The sequence below is a fragment of the Plasmodium malariae genome (genome assembly GCF_900090045.1).
Source record: "Plasmodium malariae genome assembly, chromosome: 14".
NCBI lineage: Eukaryota > Apicomplexa > Aconoidasida > Haemosporida > Plasmodiidae > Plasmodium > Plasmodium malariae.
The window spans coordinates 3,304,419-3,331,298 of NC_041788.1; the positions used below are offsets into that span (position 1 = coordinate 3,304,419).

Here is a 26,880-nt window from a genome sequence, read left to right on the forward strand (position 1 = left end):
TCGCTTAGCCATCGCTTAGCCATCGATTAGCCGGTCTTTTATTCGTTTATCTCGGGGGAAATGCTTTTGCACGGCGCACTTAACAAAAAAAAGACGAAGATCCCACCAGAATGTAGAGTTAGCACAACTGCCCGTGTACTCCTAATTGCATTAATTGCAATAATAAGTAGACTATTTTGTATAATTTATACGATTATATGGAATAAACTGATAAATAACTACAAGTTTAGTAACAATATATTATGTTATGGGGATAAGGGAGGGGGGACATTATGGCAGTATATAAAGTGTTTTTCGTACTGGGATGGAGAATATTTTTTAAGACTTTCATTAAATGAAACTGAATATCTGTATGAACAAAATCATGCGTTTTTTCCCTCATTACCATTAATTATAATATATACAAAGAATCTACTAAAAAGGTTTCTTTTAAATATGAACGAATGCGAAATGCATGTTTTAATAGCATTAGTAATAAATAATTTGTTTTTTGTTTGTTCTACAATTGGAGTGTATGTTTTTCCATTAGTTCATTTTAAGAGCAGAAAAAATGCATATTATGATGAAGAAGAAGAAGAAGAGCAGCAAACGCTGCAACGACAGAAGCAACGACAGCAGCAACGACAGCAGCAGCAACGTGGATATGCACTGCCATCTACAAGTGAACAAAATTGCTTTTATTTGCGTAATGTTAAGGACAAGGAGGAGTATAACCGCTTTAGTTTCTTTTTATCAATTTTATATACATTTAGTATAGGAAATATTCATGTTAGTTCTTTTTATAATGAAAGTATTTTTAGCTGTTTCTCAATATGGGGATTTAACTTTTTACAATTATCTGTAAGTTGGTATAAGATGAATGTTGTTTTCGAAATTTTAGCAGTGATTTCTTTTTTTATAGCATCTTGTTTTAGGTCCAATGGTATTTTATTCTTAATACCTCTTTTTTTTTTCAACATACATACCTGTAAATTTTTTGAATATATTATTAGCACACAACTTTGTATCAGTAAAGAGAAGAAACGTAAACATAAAATTACAATAATTTCTTATTTTTCTACCAAAAGACACATTTTTTCTTTTATAATTCATTGGTTAAAAGCTTTGATTGAAGCAATAGTAATAGTTTCCCCATTCATCATTTTTCAATTTTACTCGTATCAGTTATACTGTGTCCAACAAGAGCACAATGATTTGTGGAATGAGCAAAATATAAAATTTTCTTCATTTCTAAATAATTTTCGTAAAAACTTTTTCAATAATTTCAATATATGGAATAATAAAAAAAATATATTGATAAATAGACCATGGTGTAATAAAAAACTTCCTTTTGTTTATAATTATATACAATACAAATACTGGAATGTCAAGTTTTTAAAAATTTTTAAATCGCCAAATTTTAATATCTTATATTCGGCACCTATATTTTTTATATCATTTCATTGTGTGCACAACTTTTTCAGATATAACAAATTCATCCCCTCCAATATATTAGTCTTCTTTCATCCCTTTTTTGGAAGCATAATTCATTTGGGCATTTTATCTCTTTACATTTTGATATTTGCGCATAACGAGGTTAAAATTATCCACACACGGAAGCGATACGTGTGTCTATACATGTTTGCGTTACATAGTTGATACAAACACATGTAAATGGATGCATATATATATATATATATATATATATATATTCTCTTGTGCACATTTTGATGATCACCCACCCAATATCCTGCACGTTCATAATTTTTTTCTTTTTTTTGTTTATAAAATTTATGAACATGCAATATGTTTTTTCTTTTTTTACGAATAAAAATACGTGCAATTTTTATGTTTTCGTTTTTGAACCACCGTTTGCATTTCCTTCTCTTTGCACAAATTTTTATATTATTATTGTCAGTTATGGAAACATAAATACACACATGTGCCTAAGCGTATATAAAAACGTTTCGCACATGCCCGATATCTGCATTACGCTGTTATGTTTTCCTGTTGAGTTTTTAACTATTGAACAATTGAGTGATATTTGCAAATTATGATATGTTCATCTGAAATGTATCTACGTAATTACGTAACTACGCATATACGAATGTGCGGATGTATGAATGTATGGATGAAATTTTTTTTTTCTTTTCCGTTTTTCAAGAACCGTGTATTATATTTTATTGTTTTCAAAACTATAATAGTACATGATATGAGAAAAATGGCACGCATATGTTCGTTTGTTGTTTGTTTGCTTGTTCATTTAAATATAATTTTATCTCTATTTATTTGTTTCTTTTTCTTTTTCTTTTTTTTCCCGTTATGCAGATAATACTTAGGCTAATTATAAGCTCCCCGATGTTCTACCTACATTATGCTTACTTATTAAAATATTTTGAAAAATGGAATTATCTCTTTTTTGTGAATTTAATGTTTTTTTTTGTGGGACCTCCTTTATTTGGGACATATATTGGGTGGACATAGACCGGCTCGTATGTAAACATATTTTGAAGGTTCACAAGATAAGCAAGTTTGTATAAGCCTGTGCGTATAAATAATACACCCACAGAACACATATATATATGTATATATGTATATATATGTATATATGTATATATATGTATATACGTATATATATGTATATACGTATATATATGTATATATGTAAATGCGCACGGACATTTGTGTTTATGTACTTATTGCCGCTGCACTTCTCACGGCTGATCATATTTTATATTTAACAATTAACAAGCAATTTTTGAAAAAAAGAAAAATATACATAAATGCGCATAAATATGCATAAAAAAATGAACATCAAATAATGCATTGGAAACGGTACGGATTTTCCCTTAACAATTAATTATAATTATATTTGTTATAATAACTGCTTCTGTAATTTGTCATATTCAAAAAGGGGGTACTCGTGCGTTTGCACACTTATATACATGTATGTATATATATATAGATATATATATATACATACAGATACAGATATAGATGCAGATATAGATACAGATATAGATGCAGATATAGATACAGATATAGATGCAGATATAGATACAGATACACACACTGGCGTATAAGCCTTTCCACTGATTTATGTTCCACCTTTTGTTAGTCACCTACATGGAGCTTGAAACTTTGATAAAAAAATGATTTTTCTTAATCAAGCTTTATCCGTTCATTAAAGTCCAAATTTTATTTATTTTTTTTTTTTATGGAAATTTATACTTTGATAAGTTTTATTACAATACACGGGAATGTCATAACTTAGGATACTCCATTAAGTTATACTGTAGCTGCTTACACTACAAGTAGTTGCACTGTAACCAGATTTCGAACATTTTGTCGTATTATTTCTTCAATTTGGATGAAAATATGCAGTTAATGTTCCAATTTTAAAAAAGATATAATATAGTGAATCAGTTAGCGGTAGCTAGAAGAGTTAAATTATTTAGCGGTGCTTTTTTTTTCTTCATATAAACTACCTTTATCAAACATTCCACCAAATGTTAGTTTATCCTTTTTTCTAGCTTCCCTTAGTTTATTTATGCACAGTTCATAACTATTTCTAATATCTATATTTTTTGGATTCAAAGATGCAGCTTTATATAAATTATCCTTGGCATCTTCTAAAAATCCAAAATGCATATTTGCAACACCTAATTTGTACAAAGCTTTAACGTTATTTTTGTCTATCTTAAGGACCTTGGAAGCATGTTCAATAGCATTAGGATAATCCTTGTTTTTATTATAACATGTTGATAAATTTAAATTACAAATAATTTCTATATTTTTCTTTTTTTCTAATAAAATATCTTCCCATTCTTCTGTGTGCATAAAGAAGTCAAGAGCCTCTTTATATTTCGAAATAGCATCATTAATTTCCTCTTTTTTAAATAATTCATTTCCTTCTTCTTTTAAATCAAAAGCAGCTTGTATTTTTTCTTCATTTGTATAATCATATATACTTTTTTTTGCTTCTCGAAAATTTAATAGCTCAATTTCGAAAATTAAAATACTGTTTCCTGGAATACTATCTCCACACCCTTCTTCCCCATATCCATATTTACTATCCAAACGAACTGAACATTTTTCATTTTTTTTCATAGAAGCTACACATATGTCCCATCCTTTAATAACTTCTCCTTGACCTAAATGAAATTTGAAAGGTATATTTCGATCACGTGAGGAATCAAAAACTTTTCCATTACTTTCTAATTTTCCTACATAATGTACTGTTACTTCGTTCCCTTTTTTTGGTTTGTTATCTTCTCCTTCTTCTCCTTTTCTTAATATGGTCTTTATCACACCTCCATCTTCAGTTAAGTGTACTTGTTCATATTCTTCCTTATTTTCCATCATGCCTACAAAAGGGCAAGGTGCAAGCAAGTTTTTACGCGTGCGTCAAAGGGTACATACGGGAATGCAGTTATATGTACTATATGTATATGCATATATATACGTATGTATATATTTACCCTCGTACATTTACTCTCACATAACTGCTATGAAATATTCTCATATGTAAGGAAGAACAAATCGGAAATAGAGAGAAACTTAAAATTTTCGAAATTCGAAAAGGTACGCAAGATAGCGTTATAAATAAAATTACGAAGTGCTATAAAAACAGTATATCAATCGTACTATTTGTAAAAGGGCTTACTAAGAAGGGATACAACTCCAACAGTAAGAAGCAGAAAATATTATATAATGGAAAAGAAATTATCTCAAATAATAAAAAAGAATATTCGAGAAAAATTAATCTTTATACTTGGTGTAATAATATAATAAAAAAGGAGGTCCTTTTTTTTTTTATAATATAAAATTTTATACTGTGAAAAAAAAAAAAAAAAAAAAAATTCTAATATAAAATAGTATTTAATTAAAATACATATTTTTTCTTCCTACTACTCAGTTGAACATATTTAAACATTCATGTTTTTTTTTTTTTTTTTTTTTTTTTTTGATTTTTATATATATAACAATTTTTTGACATTAATTTAAAAGAGAGTAATTCTTAAAGGTAAAAAAAAAAATAATTGTAAAATATATTATTATTTTTTTTCTATTAAGCGTATATGATTGCATTTGTGAAAGCAAGTATATTTTAACACAAGTTTAAGGAACCATAAAAAAAAGAGAAGTAATTCGCCAATCTTAAATTAATTTCTGATTGTAGTTTCTTGGGGCTATTTTATATATGTACAATAATTTGTTTTTATGTAAAAGAGTTAACAAGGGTTTTAGAAAGATTTATTTTTTTTTTTTTAGCATTAAGCTTTTTTATTTTTAATATTTATTCATTCAATTTTTTTTATATTTCGATAAGCTTAATGCTCTTTAAAAAGTGTGGGATGTTTTAAAGAATGCGAATTTTTTTTATTTCACTCAGGAGGAAAATATAGAGATATCGTAAGTATGATAAACTTGAAAAGCAATATTAATGAAAAGAACACTTTCTCTGTATTTGTGTATTATATATATGTAACACGGGAAAAGTGTGCACAGGAACGAACTTGAGTGAGAATGCGCAAGAATAACAATTTTTTCCTTTTTCAGTTACTCGTGTATTCATATGTTCGTATGTTAGTATATTCGTGTATTCATATGTTCGTATGTTAGTATATTCGTATGTTCGTATGTTCGTATATTCGTATATTCGTATATTCGTATATTCGTATGTTCGTATGTTCATTTATCCGTTTATTCATTTTGAAAGCAAGAAGACCACAAAATGATTGGCCATAATTAAGTACAGCTTTAGCCTTATTTTTGAAATATAGTTTTGTTTTCATTTATGTTTTCATTTATGTTTTCATTTATGTTCTCATTTTTGTTCTCATTTACGTTCTCATCTACGTTCTCATTTACGTTCTCATTTATGTTTATTTATTTATTTTTTATTTTTTTTTTTAAATGTAAACATCATATATATGCTGTTCAAAGTTTTATCCATGTGTATTGTTTGGAAAATTTCCTATTAATTTTTAATAAGAGGAAAATTGTTCTTGTTTATAATGAAGCAAGAACGACAGACTATAACATGAAACACAATAAGTGGTTTAAAGGTAAAAAATATGTAAGTTGTTACTATTGCTGTTTTTATATTAAACAAATAAAGGGGGCGGGAAAAAAAAAAAAAGAGGCATATAAAAAAAAAATGAAAAACCAATTTAATAATTAAAAATCATAATATAAAAGCACAAAAGGAGCTTGTTCATAAATTTCCCAATTTTATTAACAAGTCAGAAATGCTAAGGAACCAAAATTACTATACACCAACAGATCTACAACTTGCGTATTACCTGATCGCTTGCACACGTGAAAAGATGCGCACGTAAAAAAGGATGCATATACATATATACACCTAGGAATACACGTACAAACATACACATACGTTTACATTTGCATATACAGACATGTGCTTATATGAACACATTTGTAACTTCTGTTTCTCAATTTCTCATGGCTTAAAAATAATAAGCTGTTCATTTTGCATTTTTTTCCGTTAACATTCTGTCAGCTAAAGATTTAATTTTAACATGAACATGCATATAAAAAAGTACATATAAATACGGAACAAAATAAAATTTTGCATTAACATGGAATAATTTTATTTAAGGAAAAGTTAAAAAAAAAAAAAAAAAAAAAAGTAAAAGGTTAAATTGTGAGGAAAATTTTAAAGCTACGTATAAAACATAGAGCTAAAAAATTTTGAAATTTAAAATAATGAAAAATTAAATACATAATTGAATATCCAATTAAATACTTAATTGAATATCCAATTAAATACATAATTGAATATCCAATTAAACGCATAATTGAATTCCTCAATTAAATAAATAATTGAATACATAATTAAATACAAAATTTTTAGCTTCCATGTGGGAGAAAGGAATTTTATATTTGTTTCATGTGTGATATGAACGCAAATATGTACCTATGCATATGTGCACGTATGCGTATGCGTGTATATATGTAAGTACTCGCGAGTGTATATAATTAGTAAGAGGGCAAGAGTAAACTTTCGAATAAAATAGCGTGAGGAAAACATACAGTTGTATGTGTGTATATACACATATATATATATATATATGTACATATACATAATATTCATAATGATAACTTTATTTTCCCCCTTTTTTTCTACCTCATATTTTGAAGTTACAATTGAAAATAAATCATTGCTTCAAGAATAAGAAAGCACAATAAGTAAAAGTGTACAATATATGTATGATTTCATAGAAAACAAGATATAATACCAAATACCATTTTACACATATGCACAATATATTAAAAACATATAAGATATTGACAAAATATACCCAATATAATGTTTCGCACACACAAAAATGCGTGGGAATTTATGTGTACATATGTTTGAATATGTTCCTTTTTTTTTTTTTTTTTTTTCTTTTTGTAAATTAGCAAAAATGTGCAACTCTTATTTTAATTCCTATTTTTTCTCGTTCACATATAAATATATGTTCGTGTCTGTGTTAGTGTCTGTACTCGTGTATATGTAAGCATATGTGTATGTATAAATGTACGTACAATTCCAAGTTTATCACGTATACTTGTGCGTATATTTTTATGTATATGCGCGTAAATGCATGTATATACAAATATGCGCGTATATGCATGTATATACAAATATACATATATATATCTATATATATAAATAAATGTATAAATATATGTACATTCAGGCGCGCATATTTAATCATTCGTCTACGCAAGAATTTTTTTTTTTTTTTTTTTGTGTTCATGCAGAAAAATATTTTTTTCTTCTGTTGTAATAACATCCATGTAGAATAAAATTTTTTTTAATTATGATCTTCATTTTTCTTTTTTTCGATTTATATATAATAGAAGTGACAAAATCAAAATTAAAGAAAAGAAAATTTCATATCAGCTGTTTGGAAAAATTTCTCAAACGTGCTTTTATTTAAAATAAGTGTGTACATCTACGCATGTATATATATGTACACATGTAAACAGCAATTTTTAAGTCATTTTTTTTAAATTTTCATGAAAAATCATTTGAGTATCACCTGACTGGCTATGTATATGGCAAAGGGAAATTTTGTTCTAGACAATTTTTTTTTGTTTATTTGATTGGTATAAATACCTGCTTGCACAAGTATATATATGCATATGTGTATACGTACATGTGTACCCATAGCTTTCATTTTTTTAAAGGAAATTTTTTTATAACTGGTTTTACCTTCTGTTTTATGGATTTTTTTTTTTTTTTTCTGTATAAACCTGTTTCCTCCATTTAATGCGTTTTATTTCTTTATTTTTAGGTAAACTTGTTTGAATGACCATACATGCATATATATATATATATATATATATATATATATATATATATATATATATATGTATGTATATATATTGTCTGCTTCTTAAAAGACAAAGTGAGCCTTCTTTAGCTTTAATTTTAGCCTTAACATTAGCTTTAACTTTAACTTTAACTACTGTTTGTTTGAACATACATTTTTAAATTCCCATTTTTGCATATTTACATCTTCCCTTTTATTTAGATTATTTTGTTTACTGCTTAAACAATGTGCATTGTTTTTCAGTGGCGGACATTAAAGAGCTTTGCGCATAATTTTAATTATATATACATACATACACACATTCATACATAATATATACATATTCGTTTATATTCATATGCGTATATATTACAAATAGATTTGCCCATTTTCCTCCCATGTGTTAACGAGTAAATGTAAATGCACACTTATAGAGGTTTAATAAATAACGTTAATAGCATTTTTAAAAATAGCATATTTTGATAAAGATGATGTATTATTTTTGTTAAACAGAATTACAATTAGAGTTAGATGCTTTTAGTAAACAGCTGTCACAAAGTGGGCATAGCGTCTACCATGTATGGAAGCAGCTCCGTTTGCTTCATTTTAATTTATTCCACGTATATCTTTACGTTCTAAGCATTTGGTGCGATTTTCGAGATTTGTGCAATTTGTTCCATTTGTTCCATTTGTTCCATTTGTTCCATTTATGCCATTTGTTCCATTTATGCCATTTGTTCCATTTATGCCATTTGTACCTTTTTTTCGTCCTTTTAATGTTCGTGTTATAGTCTATTTTATCTTTTAATCCTTTTCGCACTTTTTAATTTTTTAATTTTTTTTTTTTTTTTTGTGAATATTTGTGTTGAGCATACAAACTAGCCAAAAAGGTGCAATTTTTTTTGTATTAAATTTGAAAAAGTTTATGTACCTGAACATTTTGCATGTATATGTGCGCATGCACTTCATACCTGTGTTAACAAACATTCGGTAATCCAGGACAAGGAAAAAAAAAAAAAATTATAAATTATATATATATGTATATATATATGTATATATGTATGTATATATGTATGTATATATGTATATATGTATGTATATATGTATATATGTATGTATATATGTATATATGTATATATGTATATATGTATGTATATAAAATAAAAAAGGAATAAAAGAAAGGAAACGCGGAAAGGACCAAAAGGTTAAGAATAATAAATAGATTAATAGGAAGACCTATTAGCAGACAAATACGTGTCATAATAAGGCGAATTACATGGGCGGAAAAATCGATTAAGATCTAGTAAGAGGAACAGGAAAAATGCTAAAGTTTAGGAGCATATGCACCACGTTAATAGGAGGAAAGATATACAACATAAATGGGAGGACCATAAGGGAGGAGAAACTATTATCTGAAGGAGCATATTCATTTGTATATTTGGCTAAAGATTTAAATACAAATAAAATATATTCTATAAAAAAAACTATATGTCAAGATAAGGAAAAATTAGAAATGGCAAAAAAAGAAATAAATATACTTAAAAGTTTACCTCCACATAAAAATATTGTTCAGTATTATGGGTCTACAGTTATTGCAGAAAATAATTATAGAATTGTAATTATGTTAATGGAATATTGTGAAAAGGGAAATTTATTAAATATATTTGAAAAAAATAAAGATAAAATCAAAGAAAATCATATTGTTAAAATACTTAAGGATATAATAACAGGATTACATTTTCTACATACACAAGAAATACCAATTATCCATAGAGATATAAAACTAGAAAATATTTTATGCGATAATAATGGTGTTTATAAGATCTGCGATTTTTGCTCACATACAATTTCTAATTCAATATTTCCAAATGATTTAGTTAAAAATTCTTTTTATATATTAAAAGAAGAAATAGAAAGAGATACAACATTAATATATAGACCTCCTGAACTAATTGATTTATATTCAAATTTAGAAATATCATGTAAAGTTGATTTATGGATGGTTGGATGTATTTTATATTTATTACTTTTTAAAATTCATCCTTTTCAAAATAATAATAATAATCTTTTATCCATTATTAATGGTAGTTTTACTATTCCTTACAATTCTAAATATTCTAAAAGAATCATTTCTATTTTACTTATGACTTTAAATAAAAACCCTCAAAAAAGAATTGACTCTACAACTCTTTTGTTCATTTTAGAAAATTATGCAGACTTGAAAACCTGGTTCATGCATATTCCTGCAGATATAAAAAGGAGAGTTAATCAAATCTTTGAAAAAATGAATGAACTAAATCTAAACAATAAGAAAAACGAACTAATAGAAATTAGCAGCGATAAAATTGTAGATGTAAAAATTAGTTCAAAGGAGTATCAAGTTCCTGTGCCAAAGAGCAGTACTAACTTTTTGAAATTCTTCAGTGCAGGAAATACGTCTGCGGACGCGTTTAAGAAAAGGGTGGGCCTGTCGGCGGTCGAGACGGCAACTGCTGCTACATCTACTACTGCTACATCGACTGCTGCTACATCGACTGCTGCTATATCGACTGCTGCTACATCGACTGCCGCTACATCGACTGCTGCTACATCGACTGCTGCTACATCGACTGCCGCTACATCGACTGCTGCTACATCGACTGCCGCTACATCGACTGCCGCTACATCGACTGCTACCACTTCTACTGCTGCCACTTCTACCGATGCTTCTCTCCCTGGGAAGGGGAGCAACGTGGTGAACGACATTACACAAGCAAAGGGAGTTAAACTCATAAGCATTGAAAATATAACAAGCGCAGCTGTTATTGCTATAAATGATGCAAAAGAAAACGTGGACTTGTTAAACCTCGACACAAAATTTCATCATACAGTGGTGGATCCAAATGAGAACAACAAAAAGGGTTCCAAAAATAATGAAAACATATTAAAAGATGTCCAAATGGACAAGGATCTAAATTTATTTGAGATGAACTGTAGCAATGCACGCAATGATGATGCCGGGAGTAGAAGCATCGACGTAGAACGAAACGATCAAATTAACAGGAGCAGCAATGATGTTAACAACAGCTTTAATTGTTTTTTTGACCCCTGGAGCGTTTCCAATGGAAGTGATGTATCTGCCTCTGATAAGACTTTCTTAACGTCCTTAAAAAAAAATAGTAACAAGAATTTCTCTCAAAATGGTGGTAGCAGTTTTCTAAATGGTAGTAGAAGTAACTTCCCATATGATGGTATCAACTTTCAGAATGATGGAGATTTTAAGTTCGAAAATTCGTGTACACTAAATAACTGTACAAACAACTTTAACGAGTGGAAAGACAACCGTAAAAATTGCTCTAATATTAATGACGCTTTCTATAATTTAGACTACTTTGAAGAAATAGATCATGATAATCATAATGATGGTAATAAAAGTGGTTCTAATGATGGTCCTAATAATAATGATGATGGTAAGAACAGGGATGATAACAATATTCCCAATTTTGACGGGAGTAAAACAAAAACAGAAGAGGAGGGCCCTTATAATTGGAACAATTCCATTTTAAATGACTTTAAAAAGAGAAGCTCGTCCAAACTGATTGCATCAGACAAGAACGACAAGTTTTCAGAACTCCTTGAGGATTTTCAAAAAACTTTCATCAAATGAATGGTTAGGTGGTTGAGTTTGTGGAGAAGTGGAATACCCCGTTAATATCAGTTTGTTTGGTACAGTTTTTACTCCATTTTGATCCAATTATTATTTTTTTTTTTTTTTGATGCTTCTTCTTCCTTTTTAATAAGTTTGTTTTGTATAAGTCTGCTTTCATCCATTTCATGTATTTATCTTTTTATTTTTTTATTGTTTCCTTTTTTTTTTTTTTTTTTTTTTTTTATGTAATTATGTAATCACGGATATTACAATTAATTAAAAAACAAATTGTAACAAAAAAAATAAATAAAAACTCATCATATATGAAATATTTGAAATGGGGGAGATGAAAAAATGAATCAAAAAAAAAAAAAAAGGAAAAATGGTGTAAGTGGTATAAGCGATACAGTGGTAGGAAGTACAAAGGATGTCAACTGAAATATAATAATATATTTTTTTTTTTTTTTTTTTTTCAAACTCCACTTGTTACGTAGGTTGAAATCAGCGAGTACAAACGCTGAATGCCTTGGGAGTCGTACTGTGTGCTTATGCAAGGTATAATTACAAAGGGGATGTTTTTCTCGGACAATATTTTCCTTACTTGGTCATTTTTGTGTTTTTCCCTAGTTAGTAAAACTTCATATTTTTTTTTTTTATCCTTTATTTTTAACTCGTTGTACAGTTTTATTAGAACGTTCAAAAAGGTGTGTAACTTTGAATCATGAGGAAAATATATATTTTTAAAATTTAATTCTTTCAAAAGATTATAACAGTTATGTCCCATGCATACAACATAATTATAATCACTTCCAAAGTTGTTATAAAAGGATTGCACTGTGCTATTACTCATGAGTGATACTATACAGTTCTTCTTTTTTATTTTGATTTTCATTTTATTACTATGCACAATTTGTTTTGTATCATAACAATTTATTTTGGTGAGTTTTATTATATGATCATCCTTTGCTTCTCCACTGATGGCGGTACTAATATCTTCAAAGTTGGACTGACTAATGGCAGATGAAACCCACACTATATTAGCATTAATACACTCCTTTTGATTTTTAAAATATTTGCTCATCATTTCCATTTTTAATGTTGCAGAATTAGCTTTGCTAGGGGTAAAGACAATGTTCAGTTTTTTCACACTATTATTAATTTGGTTAAATGTGTCATAACTTATGTTGCATACATTTTGTTTTACTAAAGAAGGATAATGTTTATATATATTATTGAAGAAGCCTGTTTTATTTAAGTAGTTGTTTAATATTTCATTGCATGATTCACCAATTGATATAATTGGCACATTGAGTATTTCATCAATTATGCTATTTTTTCCATTATTACATAAAATTTGCACATTTTTATCATTTTTGTTTTTTGTTAAGTTATATATAAGTAATACTACCAGGAACCTATATATTCTAGCACCCTCTGGTGAAGTAATTAAAATGTATAACTTTTTTCTTCTCATCCTTCCCTCTTGATCATTCTTTGTATACACTTTTTCCTCCCTTTGCGGACTCACCAATTTGCAACTGAAATTTCTGAACTGTTCATAATATAGAAAATGTTTTTTTTTGTTTTTTTCTTTTTCTTCCTTTTCTTCTTTTTTTTTATTTTTTATGTTACACCGTTTGGGAAAAGAGGAAGACAGAATTTTCAAAAATTTGTAGCTAGTTGAAGAAATGGGCAGGTAAAAAATAAAAAATAAAAAATAAAAAAAATACTTAAAGGGCGTTTTTTCCATTAGATTGTGATAAGAGAGTTACAGATGAGGGAAGACGATGTGAGGTTCAACAAAGGGGGGAGTAACAGAGCAAACGGTTAAGTGACTATGCAATTAAACGGTTAAGAGACAAATTGTACACGTGTGTGAAGTGTAGGGAGTATTATGACCAGGTCAGGTAAAACAGAGAAAAAAAAAAATATTTGATTTAAAAAAAAAAAAAAAAAAAAAAATCACGATATTATGGAAACATCATTTGTGCAAATATTTACCAAATTCATATGAAAAGTGCCCAGTGGAATGGTGTGTGGTGCACTGTAGTTTATTTACAATTTTACAAAAATTTTGCTAATTATGCAGAGTGGTATATGAAATAGGGTATACAAAATATGGTTTAAGCAATGCGGTATACGTAACTTGTATCAGCGTTATCTGATGTAACCACGTCATTCATTGCATGTATTGATATGCCTATAGGTAGGTAATTGCGTGTATTTATTGCTCATCTTTCATCCCTTTTTTTTTTTTTTTTTTAATGTGTGTATATATGTAATACGCAAAAAATTGCACGTGAAGGGTCTATATTATCGGAATATTTTCAACTGCGTTTTCCGACGTAGTAGTTAACGCGGATGGCATAGAAAAATATTTTGAAGACTACGCATTATGGGTTTCGGGGAACAGTGATAATTTGAAATGTTGATATTGTTTCTACGGTACATACTATCATTATTATATAGGACCGTTTTTGCTTTAAGGTTCATATATTTATATGGTTGATAAGTAATTGTATTTAAATTGCTTGACCTTGGGGAGATTAGAGGGGAATAATTAATTTTTTTCATTTTTTCATAATTTTGTTGTGGTATACAGAGCTGTTCTGTTAAGTCAGTTTTTTTTCTTTTATTTAAAATAAATTCGTTAATTTTTTTAATATAATCATCATTTTTTTGAATGAAAATTTTAAAATAATCGTGTATTTTTAAGAAAATTATTTTCATTCTGAACACATGCCCAGGTGCCCAAGTAACATTATTAAAATGTTGAATTTTGGCTAAGTCTTGAGGAGTAATAGATAACACTGTTTCGAATGAGTCATATCCATAATTAAAAAAATGATTAATTATTTCTGAATTTACTTTTAGCTGTCTAAAGAATTCAATTAATATTAATTTCTCTGCTAATAATGTTTTACATTGAAACCATAAATTTGCAAACAGTCCAATATATTTTGGAAAATTTTTGCATAATATATCCATAAGATTTATATATATATTGTCTGATTTATTTCGTTCCATCATATTATGTAAAATTTTAAAAAAAAATTTTAACTCCTCTTTATTAGCTTTTAGTGAAGGTAAATACATTTTTGAGTTAAAAAAGTTGTTATAATTTTCTCTATCATCTTTTTTTTTTTTCTTTTGTTTTTTTATTCTTCTTTTTATACATTCCATATGTTCTTTTTTTCCATCCCCTTCAAGATTATTACAACGTATTTTTCCATTTGGACAATTCTCCTTATTTGTAATAGTTTGTTTATTATTTACGTCTTTACACTTGACATATACACTGTCCTCTTTAGCCTTCAAAAACGTTTCTGTAATGACTTTGTTCGGTTGATCTCCTTTTTCCTTCGTTATCTGCATCCTATCTGTGATATGTATATTTATGTTCTCCCCTTTCCCTTATTTGGTTTACTACTTTTTTTTTTTTTTTGTAGTGAAATACAAGCAAAAAAAAAAAAATAAATAAATAAAAAAAAAATAGTGCACGGGTAACTACCAAATTTGTTGAAAGCGCGGTAGCCTTAACCGCGTGTATTTAATGTCTTTGTTTTATTCTGTAATATTACTCTATTTTTTTGCTCTATTTTATTAGTTCGTCTTATTAGTTCGTTTTATTATTTCGTTTTATTAGTTCGTTTTATTATTTCGTTTTATTAGTTCGTTTTATTATTTCGTTTTATTAGTTCGTTTTATTAGTTCGTTTTATTAGTTTGTTTTATTAGTTTGTTTTATTAGTTCGTTTTATTAGTTCGTTTTATTAGTTCGTTTTATTATATCGTTTTATTTTGTTTCATTTTATTATTTTGTTTTATTATTTCATTTTATTTTGTTTCATTTTGTTTCATTTTATTTATATATATATTTTTTTTTTTTTTGCCGCCATTTCATACACACAAATATGAGTGACAACCAAATTAACTGAAAAAAAAAAAAAAAAATTCTGACAGGATATAAAACCGAAAAAGACAAATTTTTATCGAATATCAAGTATCGAGTATATTTTTAAAAATGAGTAAATTGGTTTAGAAACGTTTTTTATGTATTGTTTGGAAGTTAAATTATATCTTTATTTCCTTTCCTTTTATTTTTTTTATTTTTATTTTATTTTTATTTTATTTTGTTTTATTTTGTTTTATTTTGTTTTATTTTGTTTTGTTTTGTTTTATTTTGTTTTATTTTGTTTTGTTTTGTTTTGTTTTATTTTGTTTTATTTTGTTTTATTTTGTTTTATTTTGTTTTTATTTTTGGTTATAGACCACGCACTTCCGTCAATTTTTTCAAACTGTTCAATGAGTTATCCTCTGTCTGGACATCAAAATATTACGAAAAGTTTACATATAACAAGAAACTTTGCGTGCAATGGCACTAGTATAATGAAACACATTTTTACGTTGCACTGGCATACATGTAAGAATATAAGTGTACGTATGTGAGTACGTGCGTATGTATATACATATAGTTGTTAGGCTCCAATCACGCATACTTAAAAGAAGGCGGAAATTCTCCCTTCATGTAGAGATTTCTACAACGACTTAGATATAACCTATGTGTGAACAGTTTACTATACTAGCAAAAGTTTTTTCCTAATTCTTACATACAAAAGTATACTTCCTTTTTTTTTTTTTTTTTTTTTTTTAAATTTTGCTTTAATATTAAAATGTTACGATAAAAATTACTACATGCATTTTGTTTGATGTTTCGCTGAGTGAGATGCTGCTTAACGATATTGTTTTGTTTTAATTTATTTGTTTTGTGAATAGTGCATCAAGTAAACGTGCATGTCTATGTAAGCACACATATGTACTCTTTTTGTCTTAACCTAAAAATGTGGGGTAAAAACGTACTCACTTGTAAACGACCATAGCAGGCATGCCATTTAAAATTTCTTTTACAAAGCTTGTAAAAACAAGGACAATGTTGTCCATCATTTGTTAAGCGACGGGGAAGCACAAATATGCAAATGTACATACATATGTACATACATATGTATATACTAATGTACATATATATATATATATATATATATATATATATATATATCGTAGTAGGAGGATCTTATTGGCACTCACTTTATTCTGACCCTACAGGAAATGCTGGTTTTGTTTTAATCGAAATTATTCCTTTCATCGCTAGGGGTTGTAACATATTCTACAAATAACAACTGTGTTTAGTTACCTTTTTGTTATAGTAAATGTAAACAAGAAAAACAAAAAATAAACGATCGAAATTTTTTTTTTTTTTACTTTTTAAAAATACATACATTTGTGCAAAAAAATACAATTTATATGACTTGTTCATGAAAAAGGGGGAAGAAAAAAAAAAAAAACTATGACAACTTGGGGATATATCTACAATTGGATTTGCTTTGCTTTTTCATAACATTTGTTTTCTGGTTAATAGTTTTTTAGCCTTTTTGCTTTTCTGTTTTTTCACTTTCTTTTTTTTTTTTTTGTTCCTTCCTTATTTTTTGCTTTATTTTTTTTTTTTTTTTTTCTTCTTTTTTGCTTCTTTTTTGCTTCTTTTTTGCTTCTTTTTTGCTTTCATGTTTGTCAAGCTATGTATGCAAAACTCCTAAACCTAGTAAACAGTTGAGAGCACTGTGGAACATGTACCAAGGAAAAAAAAAAATTATCTTCATGTGTAACTACATAACACGCTTGATAATTTTGCATATGATATTGTTAACACATTAAAAATTGGTATATTGAATGTCCATTTAAATAAATCAAAAATGTGTATTAATAAATAAGTAAATGAGTAAGCTGTAAATGGAGGGGAAGGGGAAGGAGAATTATATAAGCTGTCTACAATATAACTGATGTTGAGTCCTTTTTTTTCAAAAAAAAAAAAAAATAATAAATAAAAATGCTCGCTGTCTTTTTAACTATAACATTAAAGTTAAGGGATAACTTGGGTAGTTTTTTCTTCTTTTTATTTCGTCATTTTGATTTCGTTATTTTGATTTCGTTATTTTGATTTCGTTATTTTGATTTCGTTATTTTGATTTCGTTATTTTGATTTCGTTATTTTGATTTCGTTATTTTTATCTCATTTTTTCATCTTATTTTTTTATCTCTTTTTTTTTTTTTTTTTTTTTTTTTTTTTTTTTTTTTCATTTTTTTTTTTTTTTTCTTTTTTTTTTTTTTTTTTTTTTTTTTTTTTTTTTTCTTTTTTTTTTTTTTCCCCTTTTTTTTCCTCTATTTTATAATACCGAAGAGTGCTTATTTCGTTGTTCATAACTTAAAATAGTGTATACATATCTATACATTTATGTGCATAATATAAACATTGTTCTTGTTTTGTAACTATTGAAAATTTTCTCTTTTTCTAACAAAGTAAATGATGAAATATTTATTATTTTTCTTTTCTTTTGTGTTGTTGGTTTGTCTGACGAAGGGAGACTTGCCTATACATGCCCTTATGGTACGCATCTTTTTAAATCCTTTTTGCATAACCGTGTACATGTCGAAAAAGATATAAATCGACGGGAGTGCGCATAATTAACCGCATATATACACGTCTATTAGGTAGAATTTCATTTGAGGCGTTGTTCACGTGAAGTTGCGTCTAGCGCGTTACATACACGTGTGAGGGAGGGAACCGGTTTCAACTCTTACTTTAAAAAAGTTGAGCATAATGATACTGGGACAGTACTCTCTCGGAATTAACGAGATATATTTCTATTCCATTCTCTTCCGGCCTCTTCCTATGGTATCATTTCATTTCCTATTTTTTTTTTTTTTTCCTTGTTAAAGGGCGATGTAATTGGAGTGTGGGAAATTAAGGAAACAAAATCGATGAGTGAGCGGGCGGTACACTGTGGTGGGGGTATACCTAATCGGAATTTGGAAAACCTCAGTTCACGTATGATAATGAAAAAATAAAAATGTACATGTAAAGCATGTATGGATAAGTAGTAGGAGATACTGCTACCCCTAGCGCTGCTGCTGCTGCTGCTGCTGATGGTGCTTCTACCGTTGCTACTCACTCTATTGCTTACGTTACTACTCATACTCGTATTACGCTAATACTACTATCGACAAGGAAAGAAGTACATAGTGCAGCTGCTGCAGTAGCATTTGTTCTAAAGTTATTATGCTATGTTATGATTTTTTTTTTTTTTTCCATGTACAAATGTACTAAAGATGACGTATTCCCCTTTTTAACACCAACTTTACAGATTTAAAGGATTACGAAAAATTTTTAAAAAGAAAATATGGAAATATAAATAAAATATTAGTTAAGCTAACAATGGAAAAGATCAAAGTTGCAAATGAGACCAATCCAAGAAATAAGTGGACGTACCTTGCAGTAAGAAGTGTTAACAATAATGCAATTATCGGCTACTGGTAGGTGGAAGAAAAGAAAAGAAAAAATATAACACACGTTGTCAGTGCCTCAACTGATTAGAAGCATTTTTTTTATTTCTCTTTCTTTTTGACTTCCCAAAGGACGATGGTCTACGATGAAGGATTTGAAATAAGACTAAAGGGAAGAAGATACTTCGGTACGAATTACTATAAAGCATGTCAATGTGTAGCACTTAAGTTCGCGCACAAAATGAATGAATACATAAGGATATGCGCAAAAACCTTGCATAGAAAAATTGCGCGCGGCCCATAGAGGTGCACATGAATTCACTTATATTATTTTTTTTTTTCTCGTTTTCTCTCTTTTTCTCTCTTTTTTTTCTGTGCTACCCATTTTATTAGGATTATTTAAATATGAAAAGAGACCTAGTGAAAGTTGTCCGGAAGCAATAGAAAGTAATAAACAGCAAATATATATGTATCCATTTGTCTAAGTTTATCACGATTGGACATTGTTGTACATTTCGCGCTTATCTGTATCACTAAATCATACATTTCAAAAAAACATGCTTACGTACTTACATTACTTCTGAACATGCAGATAAAAATGAAAAAGATTCGAGATGTTACAAAACTGATCCAACGAAAACACACATTGGGTGGGTTCTTGATGAACAAATTGAAGAAACGACAAGAGAAAAAAAATTCCAATGGGGTTGTTTTTATGGACAAAAGGATCAAAAGACGGATGTTTCAGCTTTCGTCATACATAACGAGAAGAAAATACCTGAGCATGATAACAACAACCTTGGGTAAGAAGCCCCCAAGGGGGTAAAAAAAAAAAAAGGGGGAACACACCAATAGAGATATGGGCTCCTATATACGAACATACAAACATATATATACATATATTAACATATATACATATATTTTTGTATGCATAGACACAGGTGCACTGCCTGTACATGGATCTCTGTAGTATCGTTTTTGTAATTTATTCACGTCCCTTCTACGTATATGGCGCTTCACCACCACTTCCTAACTACTTCTTTCCCATCAGGGGGGAGATCAAGTCCGAGGAGGAAAAAGGACTGAGTTTCTCAGTCCTCACACAGAGGGCTAATTACCAGAAGATAAGATTAGCCTTAGAAAAATTGTATGGAAAGACAAAAACGAGTTTGGGTAAGTACTCTTGCCAATTGCATATTTAATTGTAGTCTTCTTTTTTTTTTTTTTTTTTGCTGATTAATCATGCGCTAACAAATTAGTGGACTATAGTTGGCTAAAGGGTATCATGGCTTTGTCCCGGCGAAGCCGAAACGATAGCTTTTTGTATTATATATCACATAAATACATATGTATGGGTAAGTGTATGTATACGTACACCTATATATATGTATATTTTTTTTTTTTTTTTTTTTTTTTTTTTTTTTTTTTGCATAGCCAACATTTACGGAGATATAGGAGACAAGATATATGGATGCCACAAGCAAGATATTGTAAACCTGAAAATCCGATTGACCCTACCCAAAAATTTTACATGGGGTGATCCCTATACTGATGAGAATTTTAATGAAGAAGTGGATGAACAGAGAGACTGTGGGAGTTGCTATTCCATATCAAGTGTATACATATTAGAGAAACGATTTGAAATAATGTCTTGGAAAAAATATAAAAAAAAAATAAATATTCCAAAGTTGTCATACCAATCTGTTATTAGTTGCTCTCCATATAATCAGGGATGTGATGGTGGGTTTCCTTTTCTTGTTGGAAAGCATATGTATGAATTCGGAATACTGTCAGAAAGTTTAATGAAATATGAAAATAATGATACTGTTAAATGTAAGATGAATATAGGAACATATAATTCATCTTATTTTTATGGTTATTATAAAAATAAAACTGATGATATATTCTATGCTTCTAACTATAATTACATAAATGGATGTTATGAATGCTCAAATGAATATGATATGATGAATGAAATTTTAATGAATGGCCCTATAGTAGCAGCTATTAATGCAACTCCACAACTGTTAAATTTGTATAATCTAAATGACAAAAATATAGTTTACGATACTGTAACTAATGAAAACCAAGTATGTGATGTACCAAATGAAGGATTTAATGGATGGCAACAAACAAACCATGCAATTGCAATTGTTGGATGGGGAGAACAAACAGATGAAAATAATAAACTTGTTAAATATTGGATTATAAGAAATACTTGGGGTAATAAATGGGGGTATAAAGGTTATCTCAAATTTCAGAGAGGCATCAACTTGGCGGGCATTGAATCCCAAGCTGTCTTCATCGATCCAGACTTCTCGAGGGGACGACCCAAGGAGCTCCTAGCAAAGCAGCAAGCGTAACACGTGAGAAGTAAGAGGTACAAAGTGAAACGTGAAAAATGAGACGTACGAAGGGAGACTTTAAGTATGTGAACCACATAGTGCAGAGTTAAAAAATGAGTAAGGCAAAGCATAGGACTACATCTTTTGAAACTTAAAAACGGAAGAGTTGCACGTTATAGAAGTGGTGGGGTGTGTGCAGGTAATTAGAAAATGAAAAAAGTCAAAAAAATGGTAAGTTTGGTTGGATGAAAAATAGAAGACAGCTTCCTCTTGCCACTTGCATTTACGCCTCCTACAGGTACAGGCTGCACAATATAATTGACAAAGAGACTCATTTAAATATACCATTTTTGTAAAAAAAACAAAAAAAATAGCATTACTACGCTGTGCTCCAAAATGATGAAGAAGATTATATATTTTTAAAATACAAACTCTGGGGGGCACGGGCGGAGCACCTACGCCTTAATTTAGCACCTCACATATGGATAAATATGCATATATACAAAAATGAATAAATATATATATATATGTATACAAAAATGAATAAATATATATATATATACAAAAATAAATAAATATATATATATATACAAATAAATAAATATATATATATATATACAAAAATAAATAAATATATATATATATACAAAAATAAATAAATATATATATATATGTATACGTGTCGCTCTTTTCCACTGTGCCATGTTACTATTTTCCTATTCTGTTTTTTTTTTTTTTTTTAGCTGTTACTTATATACATTAAACATTGCTGACAATTTGGTTTTTGAGAGCCCATATATAAGAGAAGCACCATTAATATTGCATACTGTATATATGTATCTACGTATATACATGCGAAAAGTACATGCATACGTACACGCATAAATACATATGTATACATATATACATATATATATGAATATATTCTTATATGCATAGTGTTACCCTCCCAAACAGCAGGAATTAAAATTCTTCTTTTTAACTTTCTCGCTTCTTATTTTTTTTTTTTTTTTTTTTTTTTTTTTTTTTTTTTTGCGTGTTCGTTTATTACTTTTTAATTTAGCATTACAATGAAAAATATTGTTTTTTGAATGTATATAGTAATTTTTTTTTTTTTTTTTTTTTTTTTATTCTTGGTTTTTCACTGCCTTTATTTCTTCCTGTTTTCGTACATGTATTATTCTTGTAGTGTCGTTATGAGCAATATCCTCATGCGTACATGGTATGAATGTATTTTGTGAGCATGTTTTATGTATGCATTATATATACATATAAGTATAAACATATATATTTATGTTGATATATGTTGATATATGTTGATATAAGTTGATATATGTTGATATATGTTGATATATGTTGATATATGTTGATATATGTTGATATATGTTGATATATGTTGATATATGTTGATATGTTGATATATGTTGATATATGTTGATATATGTTGATATATGTTGATATATGTTGATATATGTATATGTTGATATATGTTGTTGTTGATATATGTTGATATATGTTGATATATGTTGATATATGTTGATATATTGATATATGTTGATATAAGTTGATATATGTTGATATATGTTGATATATGTTGATATAAGTTGATATATGTTGATATATGTTGATATATGTTGATGTACGAATTAAAAAAATTAAAATTTTTTATTTTTTACAAACGGAGGGTATATAAGTAAAACTGTTTTAGTGTTAAGGTTTATGAAAAATAAAGCAATTTATGCGAAACTTTTTTTAATTTTTTAATTTTTTTTTTTTTTTTATTTTATTACAAGAGAAAGGCAACAATTAAGGGGGCATATATATACATATATATGTATATATAATAAGTATATCACACGGCTTTAAGCGGCTTGTGTAATCGGCAAGCGGGTTTGCTACAAGAACAGATTCTGTGAGGGAGAAGTAGTACATTCATACGTGCGTACACGTACCTAATTAACGACATATGCACATACGTACATACATCCATACATTCGCGTATGTATGTCTGTATTGATATATGTACGCACATACATATTTACATACAGCGGCCAGTCCCATTTGTGCGTGAGCTAGCAGTAGTGACCACTGTGGAGAAGGGGTTTTCCCTACGAAGATGTCGAGCTACAAAAATGTAATTCCGAGGAGGAGCTACCTGGAAAGGGGGCAATCAAAGAATAGACTACATTTGGGAGAAATTGAAAAAAAGGTTGACTATAAAAAAAGAAGAGAAATATACAAGAAAAAAAAAAAAATTGAAAATGTGTTGAGGGAAAAAATTATGAGGAAAAACCCTGATGAATTTCATACAGGTATGGTTCATTCACGAATAAAAGAAAATGATAATATATTAATAAAAGAAGAAAAAGTTTTAAAAGAGGAAATAAAATTAAAAAATAAAAGAGGTTTATTAAATCAAAAAGTAAATTATTGTTATAAGAAATTAAAAAAAATTAATAAAATTATTAACAACTTTCGTATATGTGTACCGTTAAGATATGTTTTTAATAATTCCCATGAAATATTTAATGAAAATGAACAGAAACAAATATTATCAACAGACGATAAAAAATTAAAAAAAGTAAGTGAACTTAATCAAAAACGATATAATACTTTAATTAATGCCAAAAAAAATATATTAAAGTGTATAAGAAATTTGGAAAATAAGTACGTATCAACATATAGAAATATTGATGGGTATACTGTAAAGAATTTAAAAGGAAACACGCCTTACCGCTTTTATGCCCCGCGCTTCCGATGAGGGAAAAAAGAAAAGAAAAGTTGTTTGCTCAAACAAGCGCAACGGGGCGTACCTATGCCACTGGGGCACATAACTACAAGTGCACGTTTCGAGCTCCCCGCAGTCCGGTACACTGCTACTACCTAACCGAGCATTTGGTTGAATGTTTATATGGTTGTATGATAATATGGTAATATGGTAAAATGTTTGTATGGTAATATGGTAAAATGTTTATATGGTAATATGGTAAAATGTTTGTATGGTAATATGGTAAAATGTTTATATGGTAATATGGTAATATGGTAAAATGTTTGTATGGTAATATGGTAAAATGTTTATATGGTAATATGGTAATATGGTAAAATGTTTGTATGGTAATATGGTAAAATGTTTGTATGGTAATATGGTAAAATGTTTGTATGGTCATGTTTTTATATTATCGTATTTTATTATTTTATTTTTTTTTTTTTGTTCCCCTTTTTTCCCACGCCCCAAAATATCTGTTTGGGCATTTACTTACAAAAACATACGTATATATATGTACATTATACAATGTATTCATGAATGCATGAACTGAACCCCAACGCGTATGAACATATCTCCCCGCTTTACAATATTTTAAATAAACTGATTAAATGAAAAAGGAAAAGGAGTACACTATGTACTTATTAAATCATATGCAATGTGTGAAAAAAAAAAAAAAAAAAAAAAAAAAGAAAAAAAGAAACGAATAAAGTAATTAAGCCATAAGGCAATAAAGCAATGAATTAATATAAATATTTCTCGCCCCTTATATGCTATAAAAATAATGCTTTTCTTGATTTAATTAAATAGTAATGTGCATAAGTTTTGTGAAAATGTGAAGAGAGTTAAATGGAGTTTCTTCTGCGATATGTTAAAAAACTAATGGGATAACACAGAACGGTCGCATAAGTACTCGGATATATATATATGTACGAACTTACACATGTATGTATGAATATAAGTCCATTAGAAAGATGGGCGAGTTTTGTACCTACCCCTCTTCATTCGCTAATGGAAAAATTCCAACGTTAGAGTAAAAATGAAAATTATATATGAATATAAAAAAGAGTATTATGAGTTGTTGCTTAACGAAGAAAATGTTGATGATAATGTTATAGAGTGTATTGAAAAAAACTCAAATAAATGTGATTATGATATATCACCATATGTTGAAGAAATGAATACAGATTTACTAAATTTTGAGCAATTTATCTGTTGCAAAAAAAAGAGAAAAGGACGAAATGGCAAAAGGGATGGCACTATTAAACTTAATGATAAATATGACGAAAATGAAGAATATGATGAAGAGGGGGGCATACGCTCGTGTGATATTACCAATAGAAAGATATACTTGAAATATAAAATATATTTCGAAAGGAAGAATTATCTTGTTAAGCAAGGTGATATATATGGAGCTGATTATTTATTATACGTAACAAAGGAAAAATACACACATTCCCTTTATGCCGTTTATTTTATAAAAAAGCATAATGTATTTAGGGATTTAATAAGAATATTAAGATTAGTATGCACAATTAAAAAGAAGGCTGTTTTAATTTTACAGCGGGATACTGACTCTTCCGATATTTCCAATAACGTAGTTTTTGTGAAAGGGTATATATATAAAGAACTGGGGGAAAAAACTAAACAGAAAAAAGCGAAACAAACTGGAGCAAAATGAAAAGAAACAAAACATATTGGAACAAAACAATATGATACATAAGTGCATGTTCTATGATATTTTTGCAAAACCTGTTTTATAGCTGCATTTTTTTTTTTTTTTTTATTATTATTGCTATGTGTTAATGCTGTATCTTTTTTTTCTTTTTTTCGTTCTGTTATACTTAAAATATTCCTCCTTTGCTTTACAATATCAGCCTTAAAATGAATACGTAGATACGTGTTTGAATACATATGGTTATATAATACTGTAAAATTTACATGTTTGCGTATTTTGTAGCTAGAATAAAAAAGACTAACTATTGTCAATCCAATTTACCCACGTTTTTACAATTTTGCAGAAAAAAAAGTGGACTGAAAAATAGATAAAAAATTGTATGCATTGTTGCATAAGCGCATCATACAACTATTTTGATACGTATTCCAAGGAATACATGAAAATATTTAAAAAAAAGTATTCGAGTTTGCTACTCGTTCTTATCGTATGTATGTAACTTTCATTTCAGCAACGTACCGATGTGTAATTATTTTAATTTTGTTCTATTCCTATTCCTATTCCTGTTTCCATTTACATTTCCTCTTTCTCTTTCTCTCTCTCTTTCTCTCTCTGTTTTTCTTTCTCTTTTTCTTTCTCTTCGTTATTCATTTTAACCTTTCGTGCAACAATATATATCTTCTGTGGCCATCAAAATTTTTTGTAACAATTAGCTAAATTGGGAAAAAAAAAAAAAAAGAAATTTCATACATATATATATATACGTACAATGGGTTAACAGGTGGAATTGTCGAAAAATTATGAAAAGTTCGCATGAACAGGTCA

General features: G+C 28.3%; 8 protein-coding genes across 8 annotated transcripts; 5 read left to right on the forward strand and 3 right to left on the reverse strand.

The window, feature by feature from the left end:
* Window positions 1-60: 60 nt before the first annotated feature.
* On the forward strand, window positions 61-2,463 carry PmUG01_14080500 (GPI mannosyltransferase 2, putative; the record flags this gene model as incomplete). Its single annotated transcript, XM_029008404.1, has 2 exons — window positions 61-1,575; window positions 2,308-2,463. The coding sequence occupies 2 exons, from the start codon at window positions 61-63 to the stop codon at window positions 2,461-2,463; spliced, it is 1,671 nt and encodes a 556-aa protein (XP_028864697.1).
* Window positions 2,464-3,429: 966 nt separating this feature from the next.
* On the reverse strand, window positions 3,430-4,344 carry FKBP35 (FK506-binding protein (FKBP)-type peptidyl-prolyl isomerase, putative; the record flags this gene model as incomplete). Its single annotated transcript, XM_029008405.1, has 1 exon — window positions 3,430-4,344. One exon carries the CDS (start codon window positions 4,342-4,344, stop codon window positions 3,430-3,432), a length of 915 nt encoding a protein of 304 aa, XP_028864698.1.
* A 5,286-nt stretch (window positions 4,345-9,630) lies between these two features.
* PmUG01_14080700 (serine/threonine protein kinase, putative) lies at window positions 9,631-11,955 on the forward strand (the record flags this gene model as incomplete). Its single annotated transcript, XM_029008406.1, has 1 exon — window positions 9,631-11,955. The coding sequence occupies one exon, from the start codon at window positions 9,631-9,633 to the stop codon at window positions 11,953-11,955; it is 2,325 nt and encodes a 774-aa protein (XP_028864699.1).
* A 454-nt stretch (window positions 11,956-12,409) lies between these two features.
* Window positions 12,410-13,687, reverse strand: PmUG01_14080800 (conserved Plasmodium protein, unknown function; the record flags this gene model as incomplete). The annotated part of the gene is made up of 1 exon (XM_029008407.1): window positions 12,410-13,687. One exon carries the CDS (start codon window positions 13,685-13,687, stop codon window positions 12,410-12,412), a length of 1,278 nt encoding a protein of 425 aa, XP_028864700.1.
* A 602-nt stretch (window positions 13,688-14,289) lies between these two features.
* On the reverse strand, window positions 14,290-15,312 carry PmUG01_14080900 (conserved Plasmodium protein, unknown function; the record flags this gene model as incomplete). Its single annotated transcript, XM_029008408.1, has 1 exon — window positions 14,290-15,312. One exon carries the CDS (start codon window positions 15,310-15,312, stop codon window positions 14,290-14,292), a length of 1,023 nt encoding a protein of 340 aa, XP_028864701.1.
* A 2,982-nt stretch (window positions 15,313-18,294) lies between these two features.
* On the forward strand, window positions 18,295-21,634 carry DPAP2 (dipeptidyl aminopeptidase 2, putative; the record flags this gene model as incomplete). The annotated part of the gene is made up of 8 exons (XM_029008409.1): window positions 18,295-18,375; window positions 18,708-18,816; window positions 19,133-19,301; window positions 19,404-19,459; window positions 19,665-19,718; window positions 19,864-20,074; window positions 20,323-20,444; window positions 20,706-21,634. 8 exons carry the CDS (start codon window positions 18,295-18,297, stop codon window positions 21,632-21,634), a joined length of 1,731 nt encoding a protein of 576 aa, XP_028864702.1.
* Window positions 21,635-23,732: 2,098 nt separating this feature from the next.
* PmUG01_14081100 (U3 small nucleolar RNA-associated protein 11, putative) lies at window positions 23,733-24,377 on the forward strand (the record flags this gene model as incomplete). The annotated part of the gene is made up of 1 exon (XM_029008411.1): window positions 23,733-24,377. One exon carries the CDS (start codon window positions 23,733-23,735, stop codon window positions 24,375-24,377), a length of 645 nt encoding a protein of 214 aa, XP_028864703.1.
* A 1,042-nt stretch (window positions 24,378-25,419) lies between these two features.
* On the forward strand, window positions 25,420-26,061 carry PmUG01_14081200 (conserved Plasmodium protein, unknown function; the record flags this gene model as incomplete). The annotated part of the gene is made up of 1 exon (XM_029008412.1): window positions 25,420-26,061. One exon carries the CDS (start codon window positions 25,420-25,422, stop codon window positions 26,059-26,061), a length of 642 nt encoding a protein of 213 aa, XP_028864704.1.
* Window positions 26,062-26,880: the final 819 nt, after the last annotated feature.